Raw genomic sequence first — 25,105 nt, forward strand, 5'->3', positions numbered from 1 at the left:
CCACCCATGACCCATCTTTAATTCTCTGACTGAGGGAAGGAGGTTTTTGCCCAATATGTCACAATACATGGCCCTGTTCATCCTCTCCTTAATACAGTGCAGTCATCCTGTCCCCTGTGCAGAAAAACACCCCCAGAGCATGATGCTTCCAGCCCCACGAATGGAGTTAAGACCAAAAATTTCTACTTTGGTCTCATCTGACCACAGGACTTTCTCCCATGACTCCTCTGGATCATCCAGATGGTCCCTGACAAACTTCAGACAGGCCTGGACATGGGCTGACTTAAGCAGGGGAACCTTCCGTGCGCTGCAAGATTTTAAACCATGATGTCTTAGTGTATTACTGATAGTAGCCTTGGAAACGATGGTCCCAGCTCTCTTCACAGCATTGACCAGCTCCTCCCATGTAGTTCTGGGTTGATTCTTTACCATTCTTAGCATCATTGATAGCCCACGAGGAGAGATCTTCTGTGGGGCCCCAGTCCGGGGGACATTGACAGTCATCATTAGCCTCTTCCATTTTCTGACAGTTGCTCCAACAGTTGTTCTTTTTTCAACAAGCTGCTTGGCAATTGCTCTGCTTTGTAAAGGTCTACAATTTTGTCTCTTGTGTCTTTTGGCAGCTCTTTGGTTTTGCCCGTGTTGCTACTTAGACTTTGGCTAATTGTGGGGCGCACAGGTGTCTTTATGACAGCTAACGACCTCAAACAGATGCTACTAATTTAGAATCATGAGCAGAGTGTAGCTGGACTATTTAAAAGCAAAATAGCAGGGGCTCATGTACAAAGACTTGCGTTGAATTAATCCTAAAACATTGTGTACAGTAAAAAAAATCAGATGTATGAAACAATGCGTACGCGGAATTCCACAATATAAATTTTGTGCGTACGCAGCGTTGATACATGAGGCCTCAGGTCTTTGAGGGTCAGAAATCTGGCTGATAAGTGATCAAATACTTATTTGACACAGTAATTCACAAATAACTTGTTAAAAAAAGTCATACATATGATTTCTGGATTTTTATTTTTAGATTCTGTCTCTCACAGTGGAAATGCACCTATGCTGTAAATTGTAGACCCCTCCATGATTTCTAAGTAAGAGAACTTGCAAAATCACAGGGTGATCAAATACTTATTGAACTCACTGTATTATATATATATCTGTGTGTGCGTGTGTGTGTGTATAGATAGATAGATAGATAGATAGATAGATAGATAGATAGATAGATAGATATCTTAATATTTTACATTACTGGTGAAATTACAAATCCACCACAGATACATAAGTTATAAGAAAAAAAAAAGCTATTCAGGAACAATTAACAAAATGTGTGGAAACCAAACGTGACATTTAGCAAGCGTGTTTTGTCTAATGAATAAAAAGGCTGAATATGGCAGAATTAAGTTTCAGGCTGATATTTTTTTTAATTTTGTAAATTATTTTAAAACATTTTATATATATTTATATATATATATATATATATATATATTGTAGGTGTGTTTGGCGAGTCAGTGTCAGTGATGGAGGGAGATTCTGTCACTCTAAACACTGATGTTAATGAAATACATAAAGGTGAAGATGTACTGTGGAAATTCGGAGCTGAAAAGTCTCTCATAGCGCAAATCAACAGAAAGAACCAAACCTTCCCTGATGGGAGATTCAGAGAAAGACTGAAGCTGGATCATCAAACTGGATCTCTGACCATCACAAGCATCACAACTCAACATGCTGGACTTTATGAAGTAAAGATTAGTGGAGAGAAACGGTCAACAAAAGCATTTCGTGTTTCTGTCTATGGTGAGTACAGATCGTTTGCAGTTTTTATTCTCGACAGCATATGTGGAATGAATGAACAAACAAACAAATAAATAAACAAATGTTATGGTAAGTGTTTTTATCTTATGGCTTTATTATTGAAACATTCCCCTGGTTTCACAGACAAGGTTTAAGTCTAGCCCCAAACTAAAATGCATGTTTGAGATGTCTCAATAAAAAATATCTTGCTCTGACAGATCTTAAAATATGTCAGTGGCATTGCTATGTCTCAAGATGCACACCTGTAACATTCATTTTTTTTAAAGGCATCTTAATAAAAGCTGTGTAAATATCTTAATTTATCTTAAGACCTTGTACTGGATTAAACTAAGCTGATCTTAAACTAGGCTGAGTATTTTAATGATCATGAATGGGCCCTATTCACTTCTAGTACCTCACTTTAACCTTTTTTTATTTTTAATTTTTATTTGTTTAATATATATTTCAATATATCAAATATTTATTAAAATATATTTAATAAATGCATTTTAATATTTACCTATTAAAATGTAATAAAACTGTAAAAAAAAAAAAGAGAGAGATAATTTTATAGTTTCAGATGACCGAAACACTCACTGACCATCAACATACAATGCTGAAAATAAGATCACTCTGTAGATTTATCCACATGTCTGCTCATTCTCTCATGTTTTCAGCTCATCTGCCTGTTCCTGTAATCAGCAGTAACTCTTCACAATGTTCATCATCATCTTCATCAAAGCAGAATTGTTCACTGGTGTGTTCGGTGGTGAATGTGAGTCGTGTGACTCTCTCCTGGTACAAAGGAAACAGTTTATTGTCCAGCATCAGTGCGTCTGATCTCAGCATCAGTCTGTCTCTACCTCTGGAGGTGGAATATCAGGATAAAAACACCTACAGCTGTGTGCTCAACAATCCCATCAGCAACCAGACTCAACATCTGGACATCAGCAAACTCTGTCACACATGTACAGGTATGTTACCACTGATATTAGCTTTAATGTTTACATTTACTTACATTAATATCTCTCTTCATCACCACAGCACACTGTCCGTCAGGTTCTCCAGAAAGTTCAGTCTCTCTGATAGTGCCGATCTATGTTGCTTCTGTTGGATCTCTGTTGATTGTAGCTGTAGTCATGATGAGCTGTCTTTGCTGGAAACACAGAAAAACTGAACAAGAAGGCAAGTGTTACCATCTCCTTTTAAAATCTTAGAATCAATGGAACAAAAAAAGTATAATTTAAAAATAAACTCTAAATATTTGAATCAATTAAGCATTTATCACTTTAAAATACACAAAACACAAAATAATATTTATAGTTATTGGGGGGAAAAAAGTACATTACCAAATAGAATTTGACAAAAGTTACAATTGGTAATGTGTTTAAACCTACATCATTTTATGCATTAATGCTTTAACTTTGACAGCCCTAATCTAATTAAGACTGAGATTGTTGTTTTAATATTTTACTGTTGTTCGAACAGTTCCGATTTGTGAAGATGAGATGACTTTCGTTGTTATGTCACATGATCCAGCGCTCTACAAAAGAAACATAAATCAGTAAGATAATCCATTCCTAATTTATGTTGTGTGTCTCTGTATCATTTCATCTGAGTCAGAAATATTGTATCCAAAAAAAAAACTAATTAAGATCATTATAAACTATACTGTAGTACTTAAAGAAAGAAACAGATTGACATGTCAATTAAAATCTCTAGTTCATTTCCTGGGTCTGTTTTGACACTATGTCTACAATTCTGCCCTGCAAAAGCTAAGTGCAGTAAATACGCCAATACTGAAACTGAGAAAAATGCCTTTAAAGTTTTTACACCAGCCAGTCAAACATGTTGTGGGTAGATTAGTGGTAATGCATTCATGTAATGCCTTCTTATAAATAAAAAACATGACAACTAATGTGACCTTTGACCACCAAAATGCAGATACTGCACTCTGCCTTTGGATGACCTGAAAAGCTAAAACACTATTGCAAAAGCAAAGTGCAGTATCTACAAATTAAACGTGTTCATCCAACTTTCTTGTTGTGTTTCTTATTACATGTTGATTGTTTTTAATAACTGTAATAGTTTTATCGATGTTTGCATGCTGTGAATGTTACAGTTGCTCAGTAGTAAGCCTTAATATTAAGAGCAATCAGCTCCTTTTACAACAGAGTGTTTTGCTCATTTTATTTAAAAAGTAATTAATTACAGGCCAAGGTTGCTTTAAAACAATAGTTAATAATTCACACAATTTAAACAAAAGAACAATAAACAAGTAGCCTAATGTGTGTAGGCTATTCTCAAACATGTACATGTTCTATTTATGCTATCTACATCCTTAAAGCTATAATTAAAATAGAGTATTCTAATGTATTCTTAGCTATCTGTGAAATCCAAAAAACTGATTGGCAAAATGCACTCTGACAACTGAAATGCAGATCGTTATTCTTGAATATGATAGTACACAAATTAAACTGAACCCAGTTATGGTAAATTATGCAATAAAATCCATCATCATGAAAGCAGTTGTACCCATAGCCGCAGGAACTTCCTTTGAGCAGGGGAGACTGAGGAAAAAAAAAGTGGAGGGGGGGGGGGGGGGGGGTCGAGTTTGCCAAGAGCAAAGTTATAAGTGTGCAATACGCAATTTGATTATCCAGGAGTGAAAGAACTGCTGCTAATAAACATTTAACTTTTTTTTTTTTTAAACAACTGAGCTGGTCTTTGTTGTTGATGCGTTTTCATTAAAAAAAATAAAATAACGATGAATCACAAATTAAGCATTCGTTTTAAACAAGGGAAACCTTTTTATTTGGGTTACAACGCAAGTATAAGCTAGACTTAGGGCGAATTCCAAAACGGAAGTGAGCATCCCTATGCCCTACACCCTTCGAAGGCCAGAGCCCTTTCAAGTGAGTTATTTTAAGGGAGTAAGGGATCTCTGTCTCTTTTAAGCACTTGGAACTCCCTTGGCTAAGGGAATGACTGACAAAATATTACCTTGACAACGCTGCATGTGCGTGCAGCATTCAGCACTCCATCAGTTGTTGTAAATAAATATTTCTTCTCATTATTATTTTATTTTATTTACTATTAAACTTTTTTTTTAAACTAAACATGCTTAAACTTGCTTACACTACCATCTTAAATAATATTTCTATAGCTGATGAAAAATATTTTGTATTACATAAAAATAAATACAAATTTTATGTATTGTGAAGTCGATATCAACCCCAACTTTACTTTAAAAAGCATCGCAAGAGACCATGGAATGTTCCCTTCGTTAACGGACTTCTAGAAAGGCCCTTAGTGAAGGGATTAAGTTGCTAACTTTCGTTTGGAATGTCCCTAAATGGCGTCTCCTTCCCAAAGTGAAAATCCATTTTATTTTCGCTACAAATTTTATTAAAAAAACTTCAGTTTAATCATTAATAATAATAATCACAAGCCACAAAGGGAAACATACAAAGACTTTTTGTTTTTATGTTGCAACGCGATATTACAGTTCATTCATTATTATTTTTATTTTTATTTTTTTCAAGTTTTATGTTGAATCAACCTTAAGCATTCTTTTGATCCACCAAATGATAACGTAAAAGATCAAGGTCAGTGCCTCATGGGCCGAGGTGTTTCTCGGTTTCTTTGTAATAGCTGTAGACATGCTCGTTGCCCAACTAACATTTTTTGGTTCCCAGAACGTTTTGGGAACGTTAGTTGTTGGTTCCCGGAACGTTCCCAAGAACATTCCCTATTGGTTAGCCAGGAAAGTTTTCTTAAATTAAATAGAACGTTCCCTTTAGGTTAGGGGAACATTCTGGTAACATTCCTGCAACGTTCTGAGAACGTTCCCAGAACGTTCCCCTAACCTAAAGCGAATGTTCCATTTACGTTAAGAAAACTTTCCTGGCTAATCAATAGGGAACGTTCTATTTAAGTTCCTAGAAGGTTTCCTGAAAGTTCTCTGAAGGTTCCCAGAATGTTCTCCTAACCTCTTCATACATTACCGCTTCTGTAAGTTCCCAGAGTACGCGGCATGGAAGGAGGACGGATGTGAATCTCAATAATCACTACTACACACCATGTCTTGTTTTAAACTATTGATTAATCATTACAGAAAATCAGAGCACATTTAACCATCAAATGAGCATTAAATGAGACTAAATTATCCTATACTATGTTACATTTTGTTAATGTAAGATGAAGTTCCATACTATATAATAACCCAAATGTTGTTTATTAAAGCACTAACATGACTTCAACAAAATATTCGATTTTAAAAATGTGTATTTTAATTTTACAGACATTAAAAACGAAAAACATTTATTTGACTTTAAAGGTCCACTGAAGTGCCTTGAAACACAGCGTTATTCTATGTGGTGATGTAATTTTAACTGAAACAAAAACATATCGCCCAGCCCCGCCCACTTCTTTTGAATAGCCAATAGCATTACATTAATATCTGCTCTGGCCAGCTCAGCTGTTGAGCTCGGTAAAGCCTTATTTGTAAGATTATGACAGCCACAATGAAATAAATTACCCCATAGATTCAATATGAAACACTTGCTAAAACAAAATACTGATCATAATCATGCTGAGGCTGTGTAGTTTAATACATGCCGACCGCGGTCTGCGCATGATCTGCTCCGTGCTATCTCGTCTTTGGACCGGAGCCAAGTCTGGAGCAGACTATGCTGCCGCGGTTCGCGTGACATAACATGAAACCGACCTCATCAATGGAAAGCACATTTACACTGTCTGAATTTTCTCTATCGCCTACATTGCGCACTACGTGCCATTCACCAAACAGATAACACTTAAGGTGCGTTCCATTCGACCGTAAGTGGACTGCAAAGTGGACTTCACAGGGTATACCGCCATCTTAAGTGAGATTCCAAACCGAAGGGAGCGAACATGCTCAGTTCGAAGGGCACTGCGAACGGCATAGGGAATAGGGAACATCGGTACTTCACTTCACAGGAAGTGGACGAGGAAAACTACCCAACTGTCATTGCGCACCGCGTCACCAGTTAGAAGTAGTGATGGAGCAGAGCCGTTGAAGTTTTTTAAAGGCTCTGCAATGGAGCGGTTGCAATAAATGTTATTACTATGCAAATTAGAGTGTTTATGAATGGTTATGGCGATTCTTACATTTGCATTGTATTTTATGAATGAAAGTAAAACTGGCGAGGTGAAGCTCTGTCTTGTTTAATTTAATGTTACCACAGGATAGTTAAATATAGGCTGTGTGTGGGGAAAAAAAGTGCGTGAGATAAGACCACTACAATCTGTTAATCTGTCTAAACATACATGTGGACTATATTTTTTTAGATACATACGTTTATATGTATATGTATTTAAATTTGAAAGTAAAATAAATTACAATATTTATTTATGTTAAATCATAATCTGCGTGACCCTGCCATTGATTTGCTTTGATGACGTTCCAGGGCATTCCAAATGAGCGATTATTGTCAGCAAAGTCCACTTCAACGGATACACCGTGCTAAGGGAGTAGGGAGCAGTGAACACTGCGTAGGGACCCTGTCGATCGGAACGCACCTTACACTGTGAACAAGCGACTGATCTTAGCCACAGATTCCAAGTCGGTCCTCGCTGCATGCTGCAGCGCGATGACGTAGATGGATCAGGTCCAATACTTACTGGACATTTTTTTTTATTTTATTTTTATTTTTTTTTTTTTTTGCTGCCAAGGTACAAAGTACAAAAATGTCAGCATTATACGTGTATATAATACAATTTAAAAAAATAATAAAATAAATACAAAACGAAACCTTTAACAATATATATTAAAACGATGAAACAAATTGAAAGTTTAAGATTTTTGGATAATTAAATAATTTGGATATACTGTTGAACCTCTTTTTAAAAAAAATTATAAATAAAGGATTTTGTTGAGTGAATTTGCAGCGGTAAATATTACATTTTGCAAGTAGTAATAGTAGGATAATGATAAAATATTCGTTAATTGTATCTTTTTTTGATACTGGACGTTGTTAGGCGTGTGCGAGGTGGTTTGTTTTGCCGATTTCATAGACACTCTGAATTTAATACGCATGCGCTGGTTTAAAGGGACAATATTGTATTGTGATGATATTCTAACCTGTGTATTAGTAGAGGTGAATATTAATAAGTAATAATTGATAAATAATAATTTACACAAATGTGATGCTTAAATTGTGATGTGATGCTCTCTACACACATGCAAAATGTTACAATTTTAAAGTTTTAAATTGCATAACTTTAGTGCGTTTTAACAAATTTAATGGATTAAAAGCATAATATCTTTGTCAAGTATTATTTTCAGTGAGTGTATATACAACATATTAAAATGAAGCCATTTTATTCAGGTCATATTTATTGCTAAGTGGAAGCAAAAATATGTCATTTTATGTTTCATTTTAAAAATATGTCTCTATGTCATTTTAGTCCTAAAGTTACAATACAATAAGGTATGTAAAATACTTGAAATACCAGTACACATTCAAGGGAAAATGGAAAAATAATAACAGCACCAATAAAAATAAATAAAAAAAAAAAAAATCTTGTCAGATGTCAAAAAAAAAAAAAAAAAAAAAAAGAGTGTAGGCTACTTAATGATATTTTGACTGGTAAGAGTTCCTTCTTTAATGGCTATCAGTGATGCGCAGGTCAATGTATAAACAACCCGAACCCAACCGACGTTTTCAACTAACCCGCCCGCAACTTGGACCGCAAAAAACAGAAAAGAGAATATTGTACCCGACCCACTTCCTGATGTAACGGGGAGTGAGAGGCAAGAGGCGAGCGGATCCATCTGCAAGCTTTTATTCAGGGTACAAGGCTGAAACATAGTCCAACGAGCAGGGTCATAACAGTCACAAACAGGTATGTAGGAGCGAGGCACAAGAGTAGTCCTTGAAGCTGGCGTGAGTCGAGCAGCGGCAAACATAATCCTTGACGTGAAACAGAAGAGTAATCCTTACAACGAGCGAGAGTCCAGAAAGGCAGGCGGCGAGACACCAGAAACGAGAAAACCAGGCGAGGGATTGAAACACAGGGAAACTAGGAAGCTAGGAAATAACAATGATACTAATAACAGTCCGTACTCTAGGAAGGGAAGTCTGTGGCTTTTATAGAGAGTCTGATTGGTCACAGGTGCTGACGCAATTAGTGCAATGGATACTGGGATTTGTAGTTTGGGTTGTGAAGCAAGAATCCATGTATGAGAAAAGGGAGAGTGGCATCTGGTGGTGAGCGGTCCGCAGAACACCGACCAGATTTGTAACATAGCCCCCCTCCAAAGAGCGGCTTCCAGACGCTCCAATGGAAATACAGTCCTGGGGAGCGGTGGGAAGGCCTGGAGACTGAGGCAAATGCGGCAAGTCAGAAGCCTTCCAGGGCAAGGCCGGAGGCGGAACAGGGGGTGCAGAAGCCCTCCAAGGCTGAGCGGAATCCCTCTTGGGTGAAGCAGAAGGCGCAGGAGCCCTCCAGGGCGGAACAGGAGGCGCAGGAGTTCTCCAAGGCGGAACAGGAGGCGCAGGAGCCCTCCGGGGTGGAACAGGAGGCGCAGGAGTCCTCCAGGGTGGAACAGGAGGCGCAGGAGCCCTCCGGGGCGGAACAGGAGGCGCAGGAGCCCTCCGGGGCGGAACAGGAGGCGCAGGAGCCCTCCGGGGCGGAACAGGAGGCGCAGGAGTCCTCCAGAGCGGGACAGGAGGCTCAGAAGCTCTCCAGGGAGGAGCAAGATTCCTCCAGGGCAGAACTGGAGGTGGAGCGGTCCTCTGGGGAGGAGCAGGAGTCCGCGTCATGGTTTTGGACCTAGGGAAAGTAGGGACAGCGAAGGCAAACAGAGTAAGGGGAGAAGCAGAGAGTCTGTAGATGAATGCCGCCTCCCAGGGAGGATCCACAGCCATGGCTGCAACTTCAGGAGGCATAGGTGCAGCCTCTCCGACCCAGGGGAGTTCTGGGGCCGGCTTGCGACCAGGCGGGAGCTGAGGCGGAGCAGGAAACCGCGTTGTGGTCTGGGACCTGGAGAAAGTAGTGACAGAGAAGGCAGACAGAGTAAGGGAAGAAGCAAAGAGTCTGTAGGCGGACGCCACCTCCCAAGGAGGATCTACATCCAAAGCTGACACCTCAAGAGGCATTGGCTCGGCTTCCCCGTCTGACGGGAGCTCTGGAGCAGACCTGAGACCAGACGGGCCCTCTAGAGCAGGCTTGAGACCAGGCGTAACCTTACTCGACTCAGAAACGACAGCCCTGACGTTGCGTGACTTGGAGGCTTGACTTGACTCTAAAGCAGCAGCAGCGAACTTGCTTGACTCAGGAATGACAGCTGTAATGTGACCTGACTCAGGAACGACAGCAGTAGCGTGACTTGACTCAGGAACGACAGCTGTAATGTGACTAGACTCAGGAACGACAGCTGTAATGTGACTATACTCAGGAACGACAGCTGCAATGTGACTTGACTCAGGAACGACAGCAGTAGCGTGACTTGACTCAGGAACGACAGCTGTAATGTGACTTGACTCAGGAACGACAGCTGTAATGTGACTTGACTCAGGATCGACAGCTGTAATGTGACTAGACTCAGGAACGACAGCAGTAGCGTGACTTGACTCAGAAACAACAGCAGTTGCGTGACTTGATTCAGGAACAACAGCTGTAGTGTGACTTGATTCAGGAACAACAGCTGTAGCGTGACTTGACTCAAGAACAACAGCTGTAGTGTGACTTGACTCAAGAGTAGCTGCTGGGAAGTGATGAAGTACAATCCTAGCTGTCCGTACAGTCATTAGAGGTAAGTCTCGTACGTGGGTCATCAGGTGAGCTGGCTGTGAGAGAACCGCCATCTTGTGAACCGGTTTAAGGATGACGGCCATCTTGCCAGTACTTGGCTCGGGAAAGACGGCTGTAGCTTGACTTGGGACAGGAGCGACAGTTCTGACCTGACTTGACACAGGAAACACAGCTGCAACTGGACTGGACTCAGGAAACACAGCTTTAGCTGGACTGGACTCAGGAAACACAGCTTTAGCTGGACTGGACTCAGGAAACACAGCTTTAGCTGGACTGGACTCAGGAAACACAGCTTTAGCTGGACTGGACTCAGGAAACACAGCTTTAGCTGGACTGGACTCAGGAAACACAGCTTTAGCTGGACTGGACTCGGGAAACACGGCTTTAGCTGGACTGGACTCGGGAAACACGGCTTTAGCTGGACTGGACTCGGGAAACACGGCTTTAACTGGACTGGACTCGGGAAACACGGCCTTAACTGGACTGGACTCGGGAAACACGGCCTTAACTGGACTGGACTCGGGAAACACGGCTTTAACTGGACTGGACTCGGGAAACACAGCTTTAACTGGACTGGATTCGGGAAACACAGCTTTAACTAGACTGGACTCGGGAAACACAGCTATAACTGGACTGGACTCGGGAAACACAGCTTTAACTGGACTGGACTCGGGAAACACAGCTTTAACTGGACTGGACTCGGGAAACACAGCTTTAACTGGACTGGACTCGGGAAACACAGCTATAACTGGACTGGACTCAGGAATGGCAGCTGTGATGTGGTGAAGCTCCGCTTTAGCCGGCATCTTGCGAGCGCACATCGGCGCGGCCTCCATCGTATGCGTGGGCTCAGCTGACGCCACCAAAACTTGGGCACGCTCCGACACGGCCGCCATTTCACGAGCGATCCAGGCGGCAAAAAAGTTTGTGGCGTCATGATCTGGCAAGACAGCTAGTTTGCGTGTGGGATGCGAGGTCGCCATTACCGCGTTGTCGCGTTCCCTCTCCGCGACCCCCACGGTACACGGCGAACCCACACACAAAAGGGCAAAGTTCAGAAAGGCAGACAGAGATGAGCGCGGACCCTCGCGTCTGAGTTGTGAACGGAGGGGTTGGTTCACGCCATCACAGAAGATTTCAATGATTGAGCAGTCTGGGAGAATAGAATAATTTGAGATGGCCAAAAACTCACGGATGTATTGTTCAAGTGTGCAGGGTCCCTGTTTAATTCGGGAAAGAGTCCTGTCGGTGTCCATATCATAAGAATGTCTGGTGGTGAAGCTGCTGGATCCTGTTGTGACGGACTGTTCTGTAACGGGGAGTGAGAGGCAAGAGGCGAGCGGATCCATCTGCAAGCTTTTATTCAGGGTACAAGGCTGAAACATAGTCCAACGAGCAGGGTCATAACAGTCACAAACAGGTATGTAGGAGCGAGGCACAAGAGTAGTCCTTGAAGCTGGCGTGAGTCGAGCAGCGGCAAACATAATCCTTGACGTGAAACAGAAGAGTAATCCTTACAACGAGCGAGAGTCCAGAAAGGCAGGCGGCGAGACAGCAGAAACGAGAAAACCAGGCGAGGGATTGAAACACAGGGAAACTAGGAAGCTAGGAAATAACAATGATACTAATAACAGTCCGTACTCTAGGAAGGGAAGTCTGTGGCTTTTATAGAGAGTCTGATTGGTCACAGGTGCTGACGCAATTAGTGCAATGGATACTGGGATTTGTAGTTCGGGTTGTGAAGCAAGAATCCATGTATGAGAAAAGGGAGAGTGGCATCTGGTGGTGAGCGGTCCGCAGAACACCGACCAGATTCGTAACACCTGACCCGCATGTTTAATATTTGCGACTGACACCAGCGATTATATGCGGCTATGCGGTGGAGATGTGTTCACTGTCAAACATCATTCGGCATTAATTAGGTAATTTTGTCAAAAGAAATGTTCTTGATTACAAGAAAAATACAGATTGAATACAGTTCTTGTTTTATTTTGTTTTATTTTGTCTTTCCTTTATATGATCAAGAATTATTTTATTTCGATCTACAGTGTAATAAAAGTTAAGAAAAAGATTAGCCTATAGCCCTAAATATATATAGACTACAAGCTAATTCCTTTTTTCTTAACTTTTAACTTCTTCTAAAAATTATCAAGAATATTAAATCAACTTAATAGACTAGGTTAACAAATTTTCTAATACAAACATAACGAATGCACTTCAAAACGAAGTTTTCATATAGAAATTCAGGAATCACGAATATGACAAAATAATATTATTTTATACATAGACCCAATTCATTGTATAGCTATAATAGTTGCGTCAAAGGAATAAGGAAATTATAGTGCCTTGAATTTATTAAGTAATGTTTTATTTCGTTCGTTTCGCTCTCTGGAAATGGAAAGAAAAATATAGTTTTTACTTGGAATTCGTTTTTAATCCCTGATTTTAAACAAACATATACATGAGATAATTTATATATTATTGCTTGAATAAAACTTTAAAAATAGTGCTAGAAATGTTATAATTAAGCAAATTAAACAGACCTAGGCATTTGAAAGAAATGTGTCTAATAATTCCAAAAAGAAAGAGAAGCATTGAACATAAAATATTCGAGACATTTATTAGGAATACCATTTTCATAACGATTAAGATACTGCATGTGTTTATCCAGTCTAATCGAAGTGTGCATCTCTCCCCCGACTTTCCCAATAAAAATCCCACCCCTCTCAGAAAATACATAAAGCTGACATTATTGAGCTATATGTGTTTAAAAGTAGCCTATTAAAATGGTACAATGGCATTGCTCAGTTCGACGTGTTGGGAAATCAGGCATTTTGTCCCGTGTCAGCATTTATTCAACAGTTAATAACGCTCAACATTCAAAAGGTAAATATTATTCTGCCAATAAAGTGTAGGGCTAGGTATTTTATAGAAAATTGTGTCTAGTACTATATAAATTACAAAGGTTTAATTGGCATCTATATTTCAATTATTATTAATTAGTGTTATTACAATTATTATATTAATTATTTCCGCAACCCGAATATCATTAAAAATATTTTGGGATGACTCGTAACCGCGGGCACCTGCTCATTTTGGATCAACCCGCGCATCATTGATGGCTATACTCATTTTTCTACAGTGATCTACATTGATCAGCAAATTGAAGCAGACCCCAGTGTCAGCAGGGCATGTCCTATAAAAAACAAACAAAAAAAAAAAAAAAACATTAAACATTAGATTCAATAATATTGAATCTAATGTTTAATGTTTTGTTTGTTTGTTTGTTTTTTTAGTTTTAGTTTAGTTTAATATTATACAAACTGATCATAGCTGTCAGATCAAGCTGTTTTCACTCATGTGACTGTTTATGATCCAGCTACCTCATGGTGCTACAGGCTGCAGCGAGGACTGACTCACAGATTCAGCGTCTATTTATAGTGTAGGGGGCGGGACACTACGGACTCTAGAGAGCATTTGATTGGACAGAACACTTGATAAGAAGCTGAAGTGCACGGTGATATCATCAAAATCGTTGATTCATATTGGCGGAAGTGACGAGACTGTGAGTTTTGAATGCCCATATCTTGTAAATGCGAATGTTGTCATTGTTTTGAAGCACACTAGCTTATAGATAACCTTAAGGCTAATATATTCATACTAAAAGCCAAATAAGTTTAATTTTGATTTCATGGCCACTTTAACTAGGATAACATTACATTCCTTTCTTACCACTGAATTAACAATGATGTGCTTCCCTCTTTTGGTCAGTAAACAAATAACGTCTCGGTTAACATCATATTTTCTTCAGTTACACGTGTAAAATCTCCCTAAAATAACAATATTTACTCTTTTATATATATATATATATATATATATATATATATATATATATATATATATAAATTATAAGTAATTATCCATTAAAAACATCACTTAACGAATGTTAGTCAGTAAAAAAAAAAGAAGACATCAACACCATCTTCACTGGTGTATTTTTTTTTCTTCAATGACATATGCGGTGACGTCACATGGCAATTGTTGCTTTATGTCGTGTTTTTTCCAATGAATTTTAATGATTATTCGAATTAATAAAAAATCTTTAGTTCTTTTTTTGTTATATATTTTACATTAATTTATTTTTTAACACCGCGCCCCCGGCACCCCCATTTTTTATTTAGCTCAGAGCTAGGGGGTTTAATCAGCACCCTCAGCACTTCTACTTCCTCTGTAATGGTTGTATCTGTCTTTTAATTAGGTTGCCATTTTGAGGCTGACTCATTCTATCTAAATTCTGTTTTTATCATGTGATCTAACATAGTTTGCAATATTTCAATACCATGCAGGGCGCGCTCATTCGGTTGTCACTTCGCTGAGGAGGCATAGCTAACTTTGCCTAACAATATTACTTTACCGGAGCCAGCTAACTTCTGAAAGAATAACCGCTGTCACTACAATTGGATCAGCTGCCTGAAACGTGGAGAGATGTCCAAATCAAAAAATTATAACGCGATTATAAATCGGATAATCATTACGTTGTCAGAGTGCATAACTGCCTTCAATGGAGCAGTGCAGGTAGGGTAAAATGTTTAATTTGCTAATGGTTGGCTAGTTAATGTAAAATGATTATAAATCTGTCTTTGCCTTGCTAGGAGTTAATATTTTGCTATCTTCCTTACCCGTCTTTGGATATTGTGTGACGGCAGACTGCACTATCTGCGGTGTCAAAGCCAGGAAAACAAAGCTACAGTAACATGGCTTACTGCAGTTTGCCTTGGCATTAGTTTGGATTTTGTTGTTACTGCAATTTTGACACTCGTTTCTCTGAAACATGACAAAATTGAACCAGGAGACTTTGCCACAAGACAACAGTTGTCACAAAGCCCATTTTAAGCCTTAACTCAATTTTGACCAAATGTGTAGTTACTGCGCTTTGCCTTTGGAGGACAGAATAGCCAGAGACCGTCAATGCTGTTGTTATTTATGCATTTACAAAATTGTCAATTTCAGTATTCTTTTCAATATGTGATTTTTACTTTTGAATAATAAGACTTTTGCCACTTATGTTATTATTTTATGCCTATTGTAAAATACAGAAACACAATCTCAACCTGCTTAATTTTTTTTATAGGCAGTTGAAGAGGATGCTCATGTAGTGCTTCTTTTACCATGAAAAGATGATCTTAAACCTTGTCTAGATAACCTTGTCTCAAACCAGATATGTGTTGGTGTTGGAGAAAATATTTTGTGGTTAAAGGCTATTTTTTTCAACCCATGCTCATATAAAAAATATTGTTTGACTTCTGCCCTACACAAAACATAACACCTTTTATCAAATAAAGTACAAATAGAACTACAAAGTCCATCACTGTTTGTCTTAGTAAGCACTTACTTGCATAGTGCCAAAACAGTGTAACTTAAAAAAAAAAAAAAAAAAAAAAATTATTAACAAAAACCGTGCTCTGTTCAGAGACAAAAGTTTGGCCAATTTTTAACAAAATTACAAGATCTAACAGCAGGAGCAGACTGACAATGTTAAAGTTTCATTACACAAAGAGCACAGAGAGCGCCATCTACTGTCCACAATAAGACTTCACAATAACATGCCTTTGACCAGATAAATGCTATAAACAGACCTCAAACAGCAGCCCAAGCCAAATAACAAATGAGACACAACTGACTTTTTTGACTCATTCACTCTGTTAGATCCATGTCCAATATTTCAGAACTGACCCCAGATCCTGGACACAAAAATACTTAGTAAAAGTAGGACTTGTCTTAGAGTAAACCCTTTTTTTTATTGTCACAAAAAAATGACATTTAACAAAGTTAGAAAAATTGCACTTAATTTGTTCATGATTTTTAGCTACACATAAAAACTGTATTTTTGTAACGTTACTTTATGTTGAATACATATTTGATGAATGAAACTAGATTTATCAATACATCTTTATTACAATAAACATACTGAAAAAGTACACAAAGTCTTAATGTGAGTGTACGTCTGTGCATCATGTGTAAAAAATGTACAACATATAAATGCATTTTTACATTATAAAAATAAACACGTCAACACTCTGCCTGAATTTGGTCGAGCTTACTTTAGATGCTTCTAATATTTTACATTAATGAAAAAAATAATAAAATTCTCAGAATTTAACACTCTAAGAAAATTGTTTTAAAGATAGGTGTTATAAATACAAATCACACAAACAAAGACTGTACAATGAAATAAAATTACAAAAAAAATAAAATAAAACTGTCCCATTGGACCCAAGACCTGAATCTGTAATGATAAAAAGAAACTGTCATTATTACACTGTAAAAAGTGATTTGTTAATCTTACTTAATTAAATTGTGCAAACTCGTTGCCTTAATTCAATTAAGTAATGTTAACTTAACTTTATTTATTTAGTTATTTAGTAGTATTCCGTACTCACTTTGATTTAAATTAGCTTAAGTCATTAAAGTTTTGTTAACTTAATTGAATCTGTAATCTGAGCAACATTGAGAGCAACTATGCTAATCAGAATGACTGACTCCCAGAATGCATTGGGGGCATGAATAAATTATGCAATTGCTTTGTTTTACTGTTGTTGTTGTATTTGCCGATTTTATTTGCTTTTATTTTATTTGATTTTTATTTGTCTTGTGTCAGTAGCACAACAAAAAGAGCAAATAAAATGGTTATTGTTACAGTTTATAAAAATAAATGAAATGGAATTGTTACCATTGTTGCGTTTAGTGTGCTGAATGTTAAAATCTGTGTCTGACTCAAATGCGGCTGATTGCAAGATATTGCCACAAATAGTAAAGGATTATAACAACCCCATTTAAAGCTTCACATGGTGTTTATTATAAAACTTTAGATTATTATTAAGCAATATCAAAAGCACACTTGCAAATGATTTAATTCTAAATAAGATCACCTTATTAAAGCAATCTTATTTATTATTTTTCTTTCTTTGAAACCAAATAACTTTGACTTCATGATGCATGAACAGAAAGAGAATTATAAACATATTATTGAAGTTCCAAGTGCCCAACTAAAGGGATCACTAACCACTATAATGGTGAGATCAAACAAAAATATTTTAGGAAAATTAACATCAATTTATGAAGTCAGCTCTCTCTAATTTTTCAGTTGTGTTGACAATTTAACATTCAAGACGACTTTGGGAAATGACTGAATGCAACTAGAAAAAGATGACTTCCAAGGAAATTAGTAAAAAGTCTATTAGGCTAAGAATTGCCCCGCCTCCTTTTTCTTTTCTTCTTCTGATGTTATGTCGCATATTAGCAACAAATTAGCGCAGTGCTGCCTCTCACTGTTGTGTTTATGTCATTGGTTCCTTTGTGGTTACTTAATTATTTGAAGTAAGTGTCACTCAAAACAGTAAGTAAATTGTTTATTTTGCCTTGAAAGTAGCTGTAACTTAATAATACCTAGTAAGCATAACAACTAAGTAAAAATAACTAATTATATCTAAGTAAGGTAAACTGTTGGATTTTACAGTGTAGGAAGTGTATAATCCATCCAGTATTTTCCAATGCCTCTCTATATCTTTCCACTTTGGTCATCAGTTTTAGGATATTGATTTGACTAATTACTTGAATAAATTGAACAATTAAATTTTACTCACCAGTTATTCCAGTCAATATTCTGCAAATTCTGGTACTCCTACTGTTGATCTGTAGACTATAAAGTCCAGAGTCTGTGGTTCTGGTGTTTGTGATGGTCAGAGATCCAGTCCGATGATCCAGTTGCAGTCATTAAAGTACCATGTCATGACATTACTATCTATTTCACCAGTATCTAAAGTGACAGATTCTCCCTCCTTCACCATCACAAGTAACACTCTCTCTGCACCAGCACCGAACAAAAAAACTGGAACAAATGGATAATTCCTCATTAGGAAGAAGGGCAACTAGTTAACTAGCAACTAATAATTTTCTGTCAAACTTCAAAGTTATTGAGAAGGGTCTGGCTGCAGACCTCTAGATCAGGGATGACCAACCCTGTTCCTGGAGATCTACCATCTTACAAAGTTCATCTCCAACAATTTTATTACCGTGTTAACGATTTTTCTTTAAAAAAATTTTATGTAGGTATTTTACACTTCCAAATCAATGTTGTCTACATATAACATTCCACAAGCCATTTATTACAATATTATTATAGGCACTTTTCATTGGAAAACAGGTCTTTTTCATTTATTGAAAATATAAAGGTGTCTAAAAAGAGACAAAGTAAAAATGTTACTTTTTTCAGATAAATTCTTGATCTGAGTATCAACATTAAACACAAACAATTTTCTTATGCAAAAATAAAAATAAAATACAGTACAAATTATTTACAAAATGAGAAATATACACTAAGCATCAACAAATGTTCCTGTCTGGCTCAGAGGAGCAAAATGCATCTGACGAATCAATGTACGAGACAATGAAAAAGTAGACTGCGTGCATTAAAGTATTCAAATTGGATAAGCGTTTCTAAAGTTATCAAACATTTAAGAACAATCATTATTTTTAGCCGCGGGCGACTGTCTCGGTATTTGAGGATTAACAACATCTTTCACAGTAACTGCAACAATACGAGTAACGAAACCTACATTATAAGCAGTGCAAACTTGCTGTTTGATTGACAGTTGCCTTCAAACAGTCTTTGGCATATTTGTACACATATCCTTGCTGAAAAACTTTCCCTTATTGCAGTTTGTGCAAGCTGTGTTCTCGTCTTGGCATGGTATTTGTATAAATACAGTTTAAAACATCAGTGCATAAACGTTTGGACAGCACCTTAAATGAAGCTCTAAAAACTCAATCACATCTTGACTCATTATAAACCTGACGTCTCACTGGTAGTTGCATTTCCATTATCAGATGGCTCATTAGCAGCAGATGCCGATTCATTGTCATTACGATGAACGGGTGAATATGTAACACCATCCATCTGTAACAAAGCAGATTAATGCAGATTCATAAATTTAAAAAAAAAAAGTTTTTTGAGAGTCATGTGTTGTTGTTTTTTTTCCTAATATTTTTGCACTGTCTCACCTGTGAAGATCTGCATCAATGGTGGCAATATAGTATATCAAAAATAACACCAGGGTTAACAACAAACAATTGTATAAATGGAAATAGATTTTAATTTTTTTTTTTTTTTAAATAGTCCAACCACATGAGGCCAAAATATATAAAAACAGAATTGATTGGCTAAGATCTAAAGTGGGAGGGTCTGGGGCGCTGTGTTTGCTGCCCCTAGGAAAATCTAAAACAAGCCAATCAGAGCTAAGCCTCAAGTCACATGTGTTTTAAAAATTTACAGACCTAATAGACACCCAATTGGCCAGTGACCTGCACACACAAACAAACTAAAAACAGTTCTGATTTTATTTTTTTTATGTTTATTGGTGCTAACATGATTACCAGTCGAATGACTAAATAATACAATTTCGTGATTATTTTGCAAAATATATTAAACTTATTTTTAACATGTTGAAGTAGTCTTCTTCCTTGGCTAAGTTGCACCCACCAGCCACCACTGATAAATACACTGCTTTTTTATTTTTATTTATTTATTATTTATTTTGCAGAGAGACAGAATGAGTGCACACAGCATCTTACCTGATTTTGGTGCTGTGTCCTGGTTCCTGTTCCTGTAACTGAATTAAACACAAATTACTTAGATTAACTACACTGTAAAAAGTTTTCACCAGTTTCAACTTAAAAACTTAAGTTTAGCAGCTGCCTTAAAATCTTAAGTTAAATCAACTTAAAGGGATGGTTTCGATGTAGAATTGACTTCATTGCTATGCACTCCGAAGCCCATGTAAATTCCCTATCCAAAGTTTTTTTTACCTTAGTCAAACATTTATGAAGATATTAGAGTTTTTCGAATTGCTTGTTACAGGAGTGATTGGTACATGTGATGTATCTCGTAAATTGCACCACTAAACGTGCAAGTAATCTTACCAAACTTGTACAGTAGTGTAAATAGGTTATGTACTCATAAAACGCTGCATCAGAACATTTGTAAGTCCACCATGAGTGTTTTAAAAACACGTTTTAGCCGATCCCTCATAGTCTCAAAAACTACAAATGGCGACGTCACTTCCCTGGTTTGAAAAAAGCACGTAAAAGTCCTCCTACAAGTTGACACACACACACACACACAGATGTAGTAGGAGGACTTTTACGTGCTTTTTTCAAACCAGGGAAGTGACATCGACTTGTAGTTTTTGAGACTAGTAGTTCTCGGGTAAAACGTGTTTTTAAAACACTCATGGTGGACTTACAAATGTTCTGATGCAGCGTTTTGTGAGTACATAAACTATTTACACTACTGTACAAGTTTGGTAAGATTACTTGCACGTTTAGTGGTGCAATTTACGAGATACATCACATGTACCATTCACTCCTGTTACAAGCAATTCGAAAAACTCTAATATCTCCATAAATGTTCGACTAAGGTAAAAAAAAACTCCGGATCAGGTATTTAGATGGGCTTCGGAGTGCATAGCAATGAAGTCAATTCTACTCCGAACCATCCCTTTAAGTCATTTAAACTCACAAGTTATCAACTAATTTTGACTGTAATGAGTTAAAATGACTTGTAGCTTAAGTCAAACTTAAGTCAGCTGCTGAAATTAGGTTTTTAAGTTGAATCTGGTAAAAAAAAAAAAAAAAAAAAAAATTTACAGTGTACAATTAAAAACACAAATTTTCACATTTTTAAGATGATTTTCACACAAAGAATCTGATATTTCCATCTTGTTAATTCATTTGTAAGTAATACTCACCATTTTGTCCTGCTTGACAATTCCTGCGATAGTAAATCACAGCAGCAACTGCAGCCACGAGCAACAGAAAAACACCAACACATATTCCTGCTACAGCAGCTAAAGGCAGACCTGAATCTGGAACAGAAGACAGACAGTCATTAGAGACTAGAGAGTGAACGATAGATAGTATTTAACAATATCTCTCAACAACTTTCTACTTTGGTCATCCGTTTGTGTGATACTGGTTTAACTAAATGGTGTCACCTAGTAGTTTTTTTTTTTTTTTTTCAAACAGGCCATAAAGAAAACAATACTATTGACAAAAGTTTGTGATGGTCAGAGATCCAGTCAGACTATACAGTTTCAGTCTGTCTGTGAATCTCCCATTGCTGTTTTTACATCTGTACAGTTATACTGTATCTGGGATCTCCAGTAATTTCAGTAATAACAGTTTAATTAAAATACCACGTCATCACTTTTTCTTTCTTTTTAACTATAGTAGAAAATATCAGATTTACTATACCAGATTCTGCCTCCTGCACTGTTGTTCCCTTCATTTTATCTCGTTCAGCTAAAACACCTGAAACACAAACCAACAGCTGCTGAAGAAAACTATATCAAGATAACAGATCTGCTGATCATAATACAAGAAAGACAAGTGACAAATTTCTTCACATACTTTCATTTCGCTAAATTTTGTATACGTAAAACTGAAACTTCTGGGATAACTAATAATTATTAATAATAGATGCATTTAAACAGATAAGAAAAAATAGGATCGGCATTAATTGATGGGAAATTGTCATTTGTTAAACCTAATGAATGACAAACTGAAAAATATTAGTTTCAAATCATTCTGTTCTGTTCAGTGTTCAATGATGGAGGTAAAGAGAAAAAAAAAGTCACTGAAACAATAACCACAATGATGTGATTAAACACATATAACCTGGTTTAAAACATTTATAAAATTACTCACTATAAACAGTAACATTGTATATCTTTTCAATGTCTTCGCCAGTTTTGGTGATCTCTAGATGATATTCTCCAGAGTCTGTGGTTCTGGTGTTCATGATGGTCAGAGATCCAGTCTGATGATCCAGCTTCAGTCTGTCTCTGTATTTCTCAGTGCCATCATTACACTGAACATCTGTACAGATCGTACTGGGATCTCCATTGATTTGAGCAATACGTGTGTTATTAAAATACCATCTAATGGTTTCTTGTTGGTTTGTTTTAACAGTAGTATTTAAAGTGACTGACTCTCCCTCCTTCACCGACACCTCCACGTTAGCTGCACCAACACTGAAAACACCTATAGAAGAAATGAACAGTTAATTACAATTCAAGTTGGTATAGTGGGACAAAAATGTTCAACAACAAAGCACCGTGACCATGTGCAAGCTTTAGAGATGTGAGATGTGTAGTGTGAGTGAAACTAGACTACCACTGGTCAGAAGAATTCAACTTGGACTGCGATATATATAACATAATTATGAAATATGATATCGCTTGATTAGTTGGTCTGTTGGGTCAGATTTTTCCTTGCTGTGTTCAAGTGAGCAAGAAAGTTATTCTGCTGAAAGGCCATTCCAGCGTGATCGTATCCCAAGCTTTGGTTTGGCTTACATTTGAGATTTCTTCTAGCTATTTGGGGTGAGGAGGAACCAATATAATAACCAGATATTATCTTTGAATATGCAGCTCTTTTTGAGAAAAAAAAAAAAAAAAAAGATGTCCGCATATGTGGACACTCAATCTGAATTTATAGAAAACAATCAAGACACCATTGTGTAACAAAGTGCAAATCTCTTTTATTTACAGCTTGAGAAATGTGCCTCAATATTTTTTATTGTTACTGTTGCATATATAACAGTTTCAACTTAAATTCTCCCCAAACTAGTTAATTACTTTGCTTTTTTAACAAATAAAAATCAGTGTAAATCACACATACAATGTCAATTTATACTGTTGTAAACTACTGTAAATTGATGTTTTATAACTAATTCTTCTCACAGTTACATTTTTTGCTAACATTTTTACATTTTCAACAAATAATAATAAATGTAAAGTTATTTATCACACATGCAAATGTCTATTTATAGTGTTGTAAACTTTTGTACATTGACAAATTCTTCCCAAACTACATTTCTTGCAAAAAAAAAAAAAAAAATCAACAAATAAAAATGTATGTTATTTATTACATTTAGTGTCAGTTTACACTGTTGTAAAGTATTATAAATTGATGTTTTTTTTTTACAAATTCATTCCAAACTACGTTTTAATTTGTTTTTGCTAACAATTTTACATTTACAACAAAGCTAAGTCCCTATTGTCCACATATGTGTACATCAAGTTTAGCAGTATAGTAAATGTTTACTGTTACAAAGATCTGTCAGATTAGCATGCCATATTAATCATACAACACTATTATGCATGTAACAATCAACAATCACATTTTATTAGATTTTTCCCCACGATGCACAAAGCTTGTTTTTTTCTGATTATGCCTTTATTATTTTTGTATATGGTACTGAATCTATATTTCTGATGTTTTATGTACTGAATCAGTTATATTATTTTGTAAACAGAAAAATAAAACCACTGTAATGGAAGGTTAATATTGAAAATGCGATTTTGGATTAGAAGAAGCAAAAGCCATCTGAAATTTTCTTCAAAAATAAATATTAGTATACCTTGTATACCCTGACAAAGGCTTCTTGCCGAATCGTTAGTTAATTAACTAAAGAAATGTATTTGCAAGTGAGTGTGTGCCTGTATGTCCACTCATATTTACCTTTTATAACATATCAGATATTTATGAACATTTATTTTTATATTGTCCTTTTTCTATTTCATTCTGGATTGATAATATAACATATTAACATCTGATAACAAAATAACAAAGTTAAACAAAGCTCTAATTTAGAATCTCATTATATTGTACTTTTTAAGGTCCTTCTTTTCCTGATAAAACTAAATTATATTGTTAATCTGTTAATTATCTCAGCAAAGTTGTATATTTATAAAAGTAAAAAAAAAAAGAAAAAGTAATAAAAAAATTACTAATGGCATAATCTGATAAATTAGCCTGTGTATCATAAGGAATAATATTTTCCATAATTTACAGTTGGTTTGATACCTTTATGGTGCATTATAGGGAATGATATTCTGAATATTTTTTTTGTTTTAATTCTGAATTGGTTTGTTTCCTTTATCTCAAACAGTGTCACAGCTTAATAAATTTAAGTCTGTAAAAAGATTTCAGTACGTATATAAAAATAATAATTCTTAAATAAATTCTTAAATAAAAAAACAATTATTGTGCATTATAGGGAATAATATTCTGAATATTTTACAGGTGGTTTGAAATTAATCTCTCCAAACGGTGGCAGAGATTAATGAATTTAAGTGAGTTCAATACATAAAACATTTTAAAAATATGGTTTTAGTACCATATATAAAAGTAATAAATGCATAATCAGAAAAAATGCTTGTGCATTATATGGATATTATAATGAAATGAAAATAATTAAAATATTCTAAATATTTTACAGTTGCTTTGATACCTTCATTCAAGATTGAATGGTGTTCTCTTTCAATGGATTTATATTACAGCATTAAAGTTTTTATTATAAAACATAAAACGACGCATTGTGCAATAACAGGGTTGTTTTTCTGAACATTTTAGTATTGGTTTAATAGTCATGTACCAGAGCCGGCCCAAG

General features: G+C 36.4%; 1 protein-coding gene and 1 long non-coding RNA gene across 2 annotated transcripts; one reads left to right on the top strand and one right to left on the bottom strand.

Annotated features, from left to right (window-relative positions):
- The first annotated feature begins 1,502 nt into the window (after positions 1-1,502).
- On the top strand, positions 1,503-3,011 carry LOC141337938 (SLAM family member 5-like). Its single transcript, XM_073843513.1, has 3 exons — positions 1,503-1,797; positions 2,472-2,768; positions 2,854-3,011. The coding sequence occupies exons 1-3, from the start codon at positions 1,521-1,523 to the stop codon at positions 3,009-3,011; spliced, it is 732 nt and encodes a 243-aa protein (XP_073699614.1). The 5' UTR covers positions 1,503-1,520.
- Positions 3,012-21,398: 18,387 nt separating this feature from the next.
- LOC141338288 (uncharacterized) lies at positions 21,399-22,640 on the bottom strand. Its single transcript, XR_012355812.1, has 3 exons — positions 22,357-22,640; positions 21,904-21,960; positions 21,399-21,515 (listed from the first exon to the last, which is right to left on the bottom strand). It is a non-coding gene; the product is annotated as an uncharacterized lncRNA (long non-coding RNA).
- Positions 22,641-25,105: the final 2,465 nt, after the last annotated feature.

Source organism: Garra rufa, chromosome 7, assembly GCF_049309525.1.
Source record: "Garra rufa chromosome 7, GarRuf1.0, whole genome shotgun sequence".
Lineage (NCBI taxonomy): Eukaryota > Metazoa > Chordata > Actinopteri > Cypriniformes > Cyprinidae > Garra > Garra rufa.

Bases quoted from the DNA above. Each gene is read 5' to 3' on its own strand.
- LOC141337938 (XM_073843513.1), top strand. From the start codon at position 1,521: ATGGAGGGAGATTCTGTCACTCTAAACACTGATGTTAATGAAATACAT. The intron at 1,798-2,471 runs GTGAGTACAGAT...TCATGTTTTCAG, and splicing joins ATTTCGTGTTTCTGTCTATG to CTCATCTGCCTGTTCCTGTA. The intron at 2,769-2,853 runs GTATGTTACCAC...ACTGTCCGTCAG, and splicing joins ACTCTGTCACACATGTACAG to GTTCTCCAGAAAGTTCAGTC.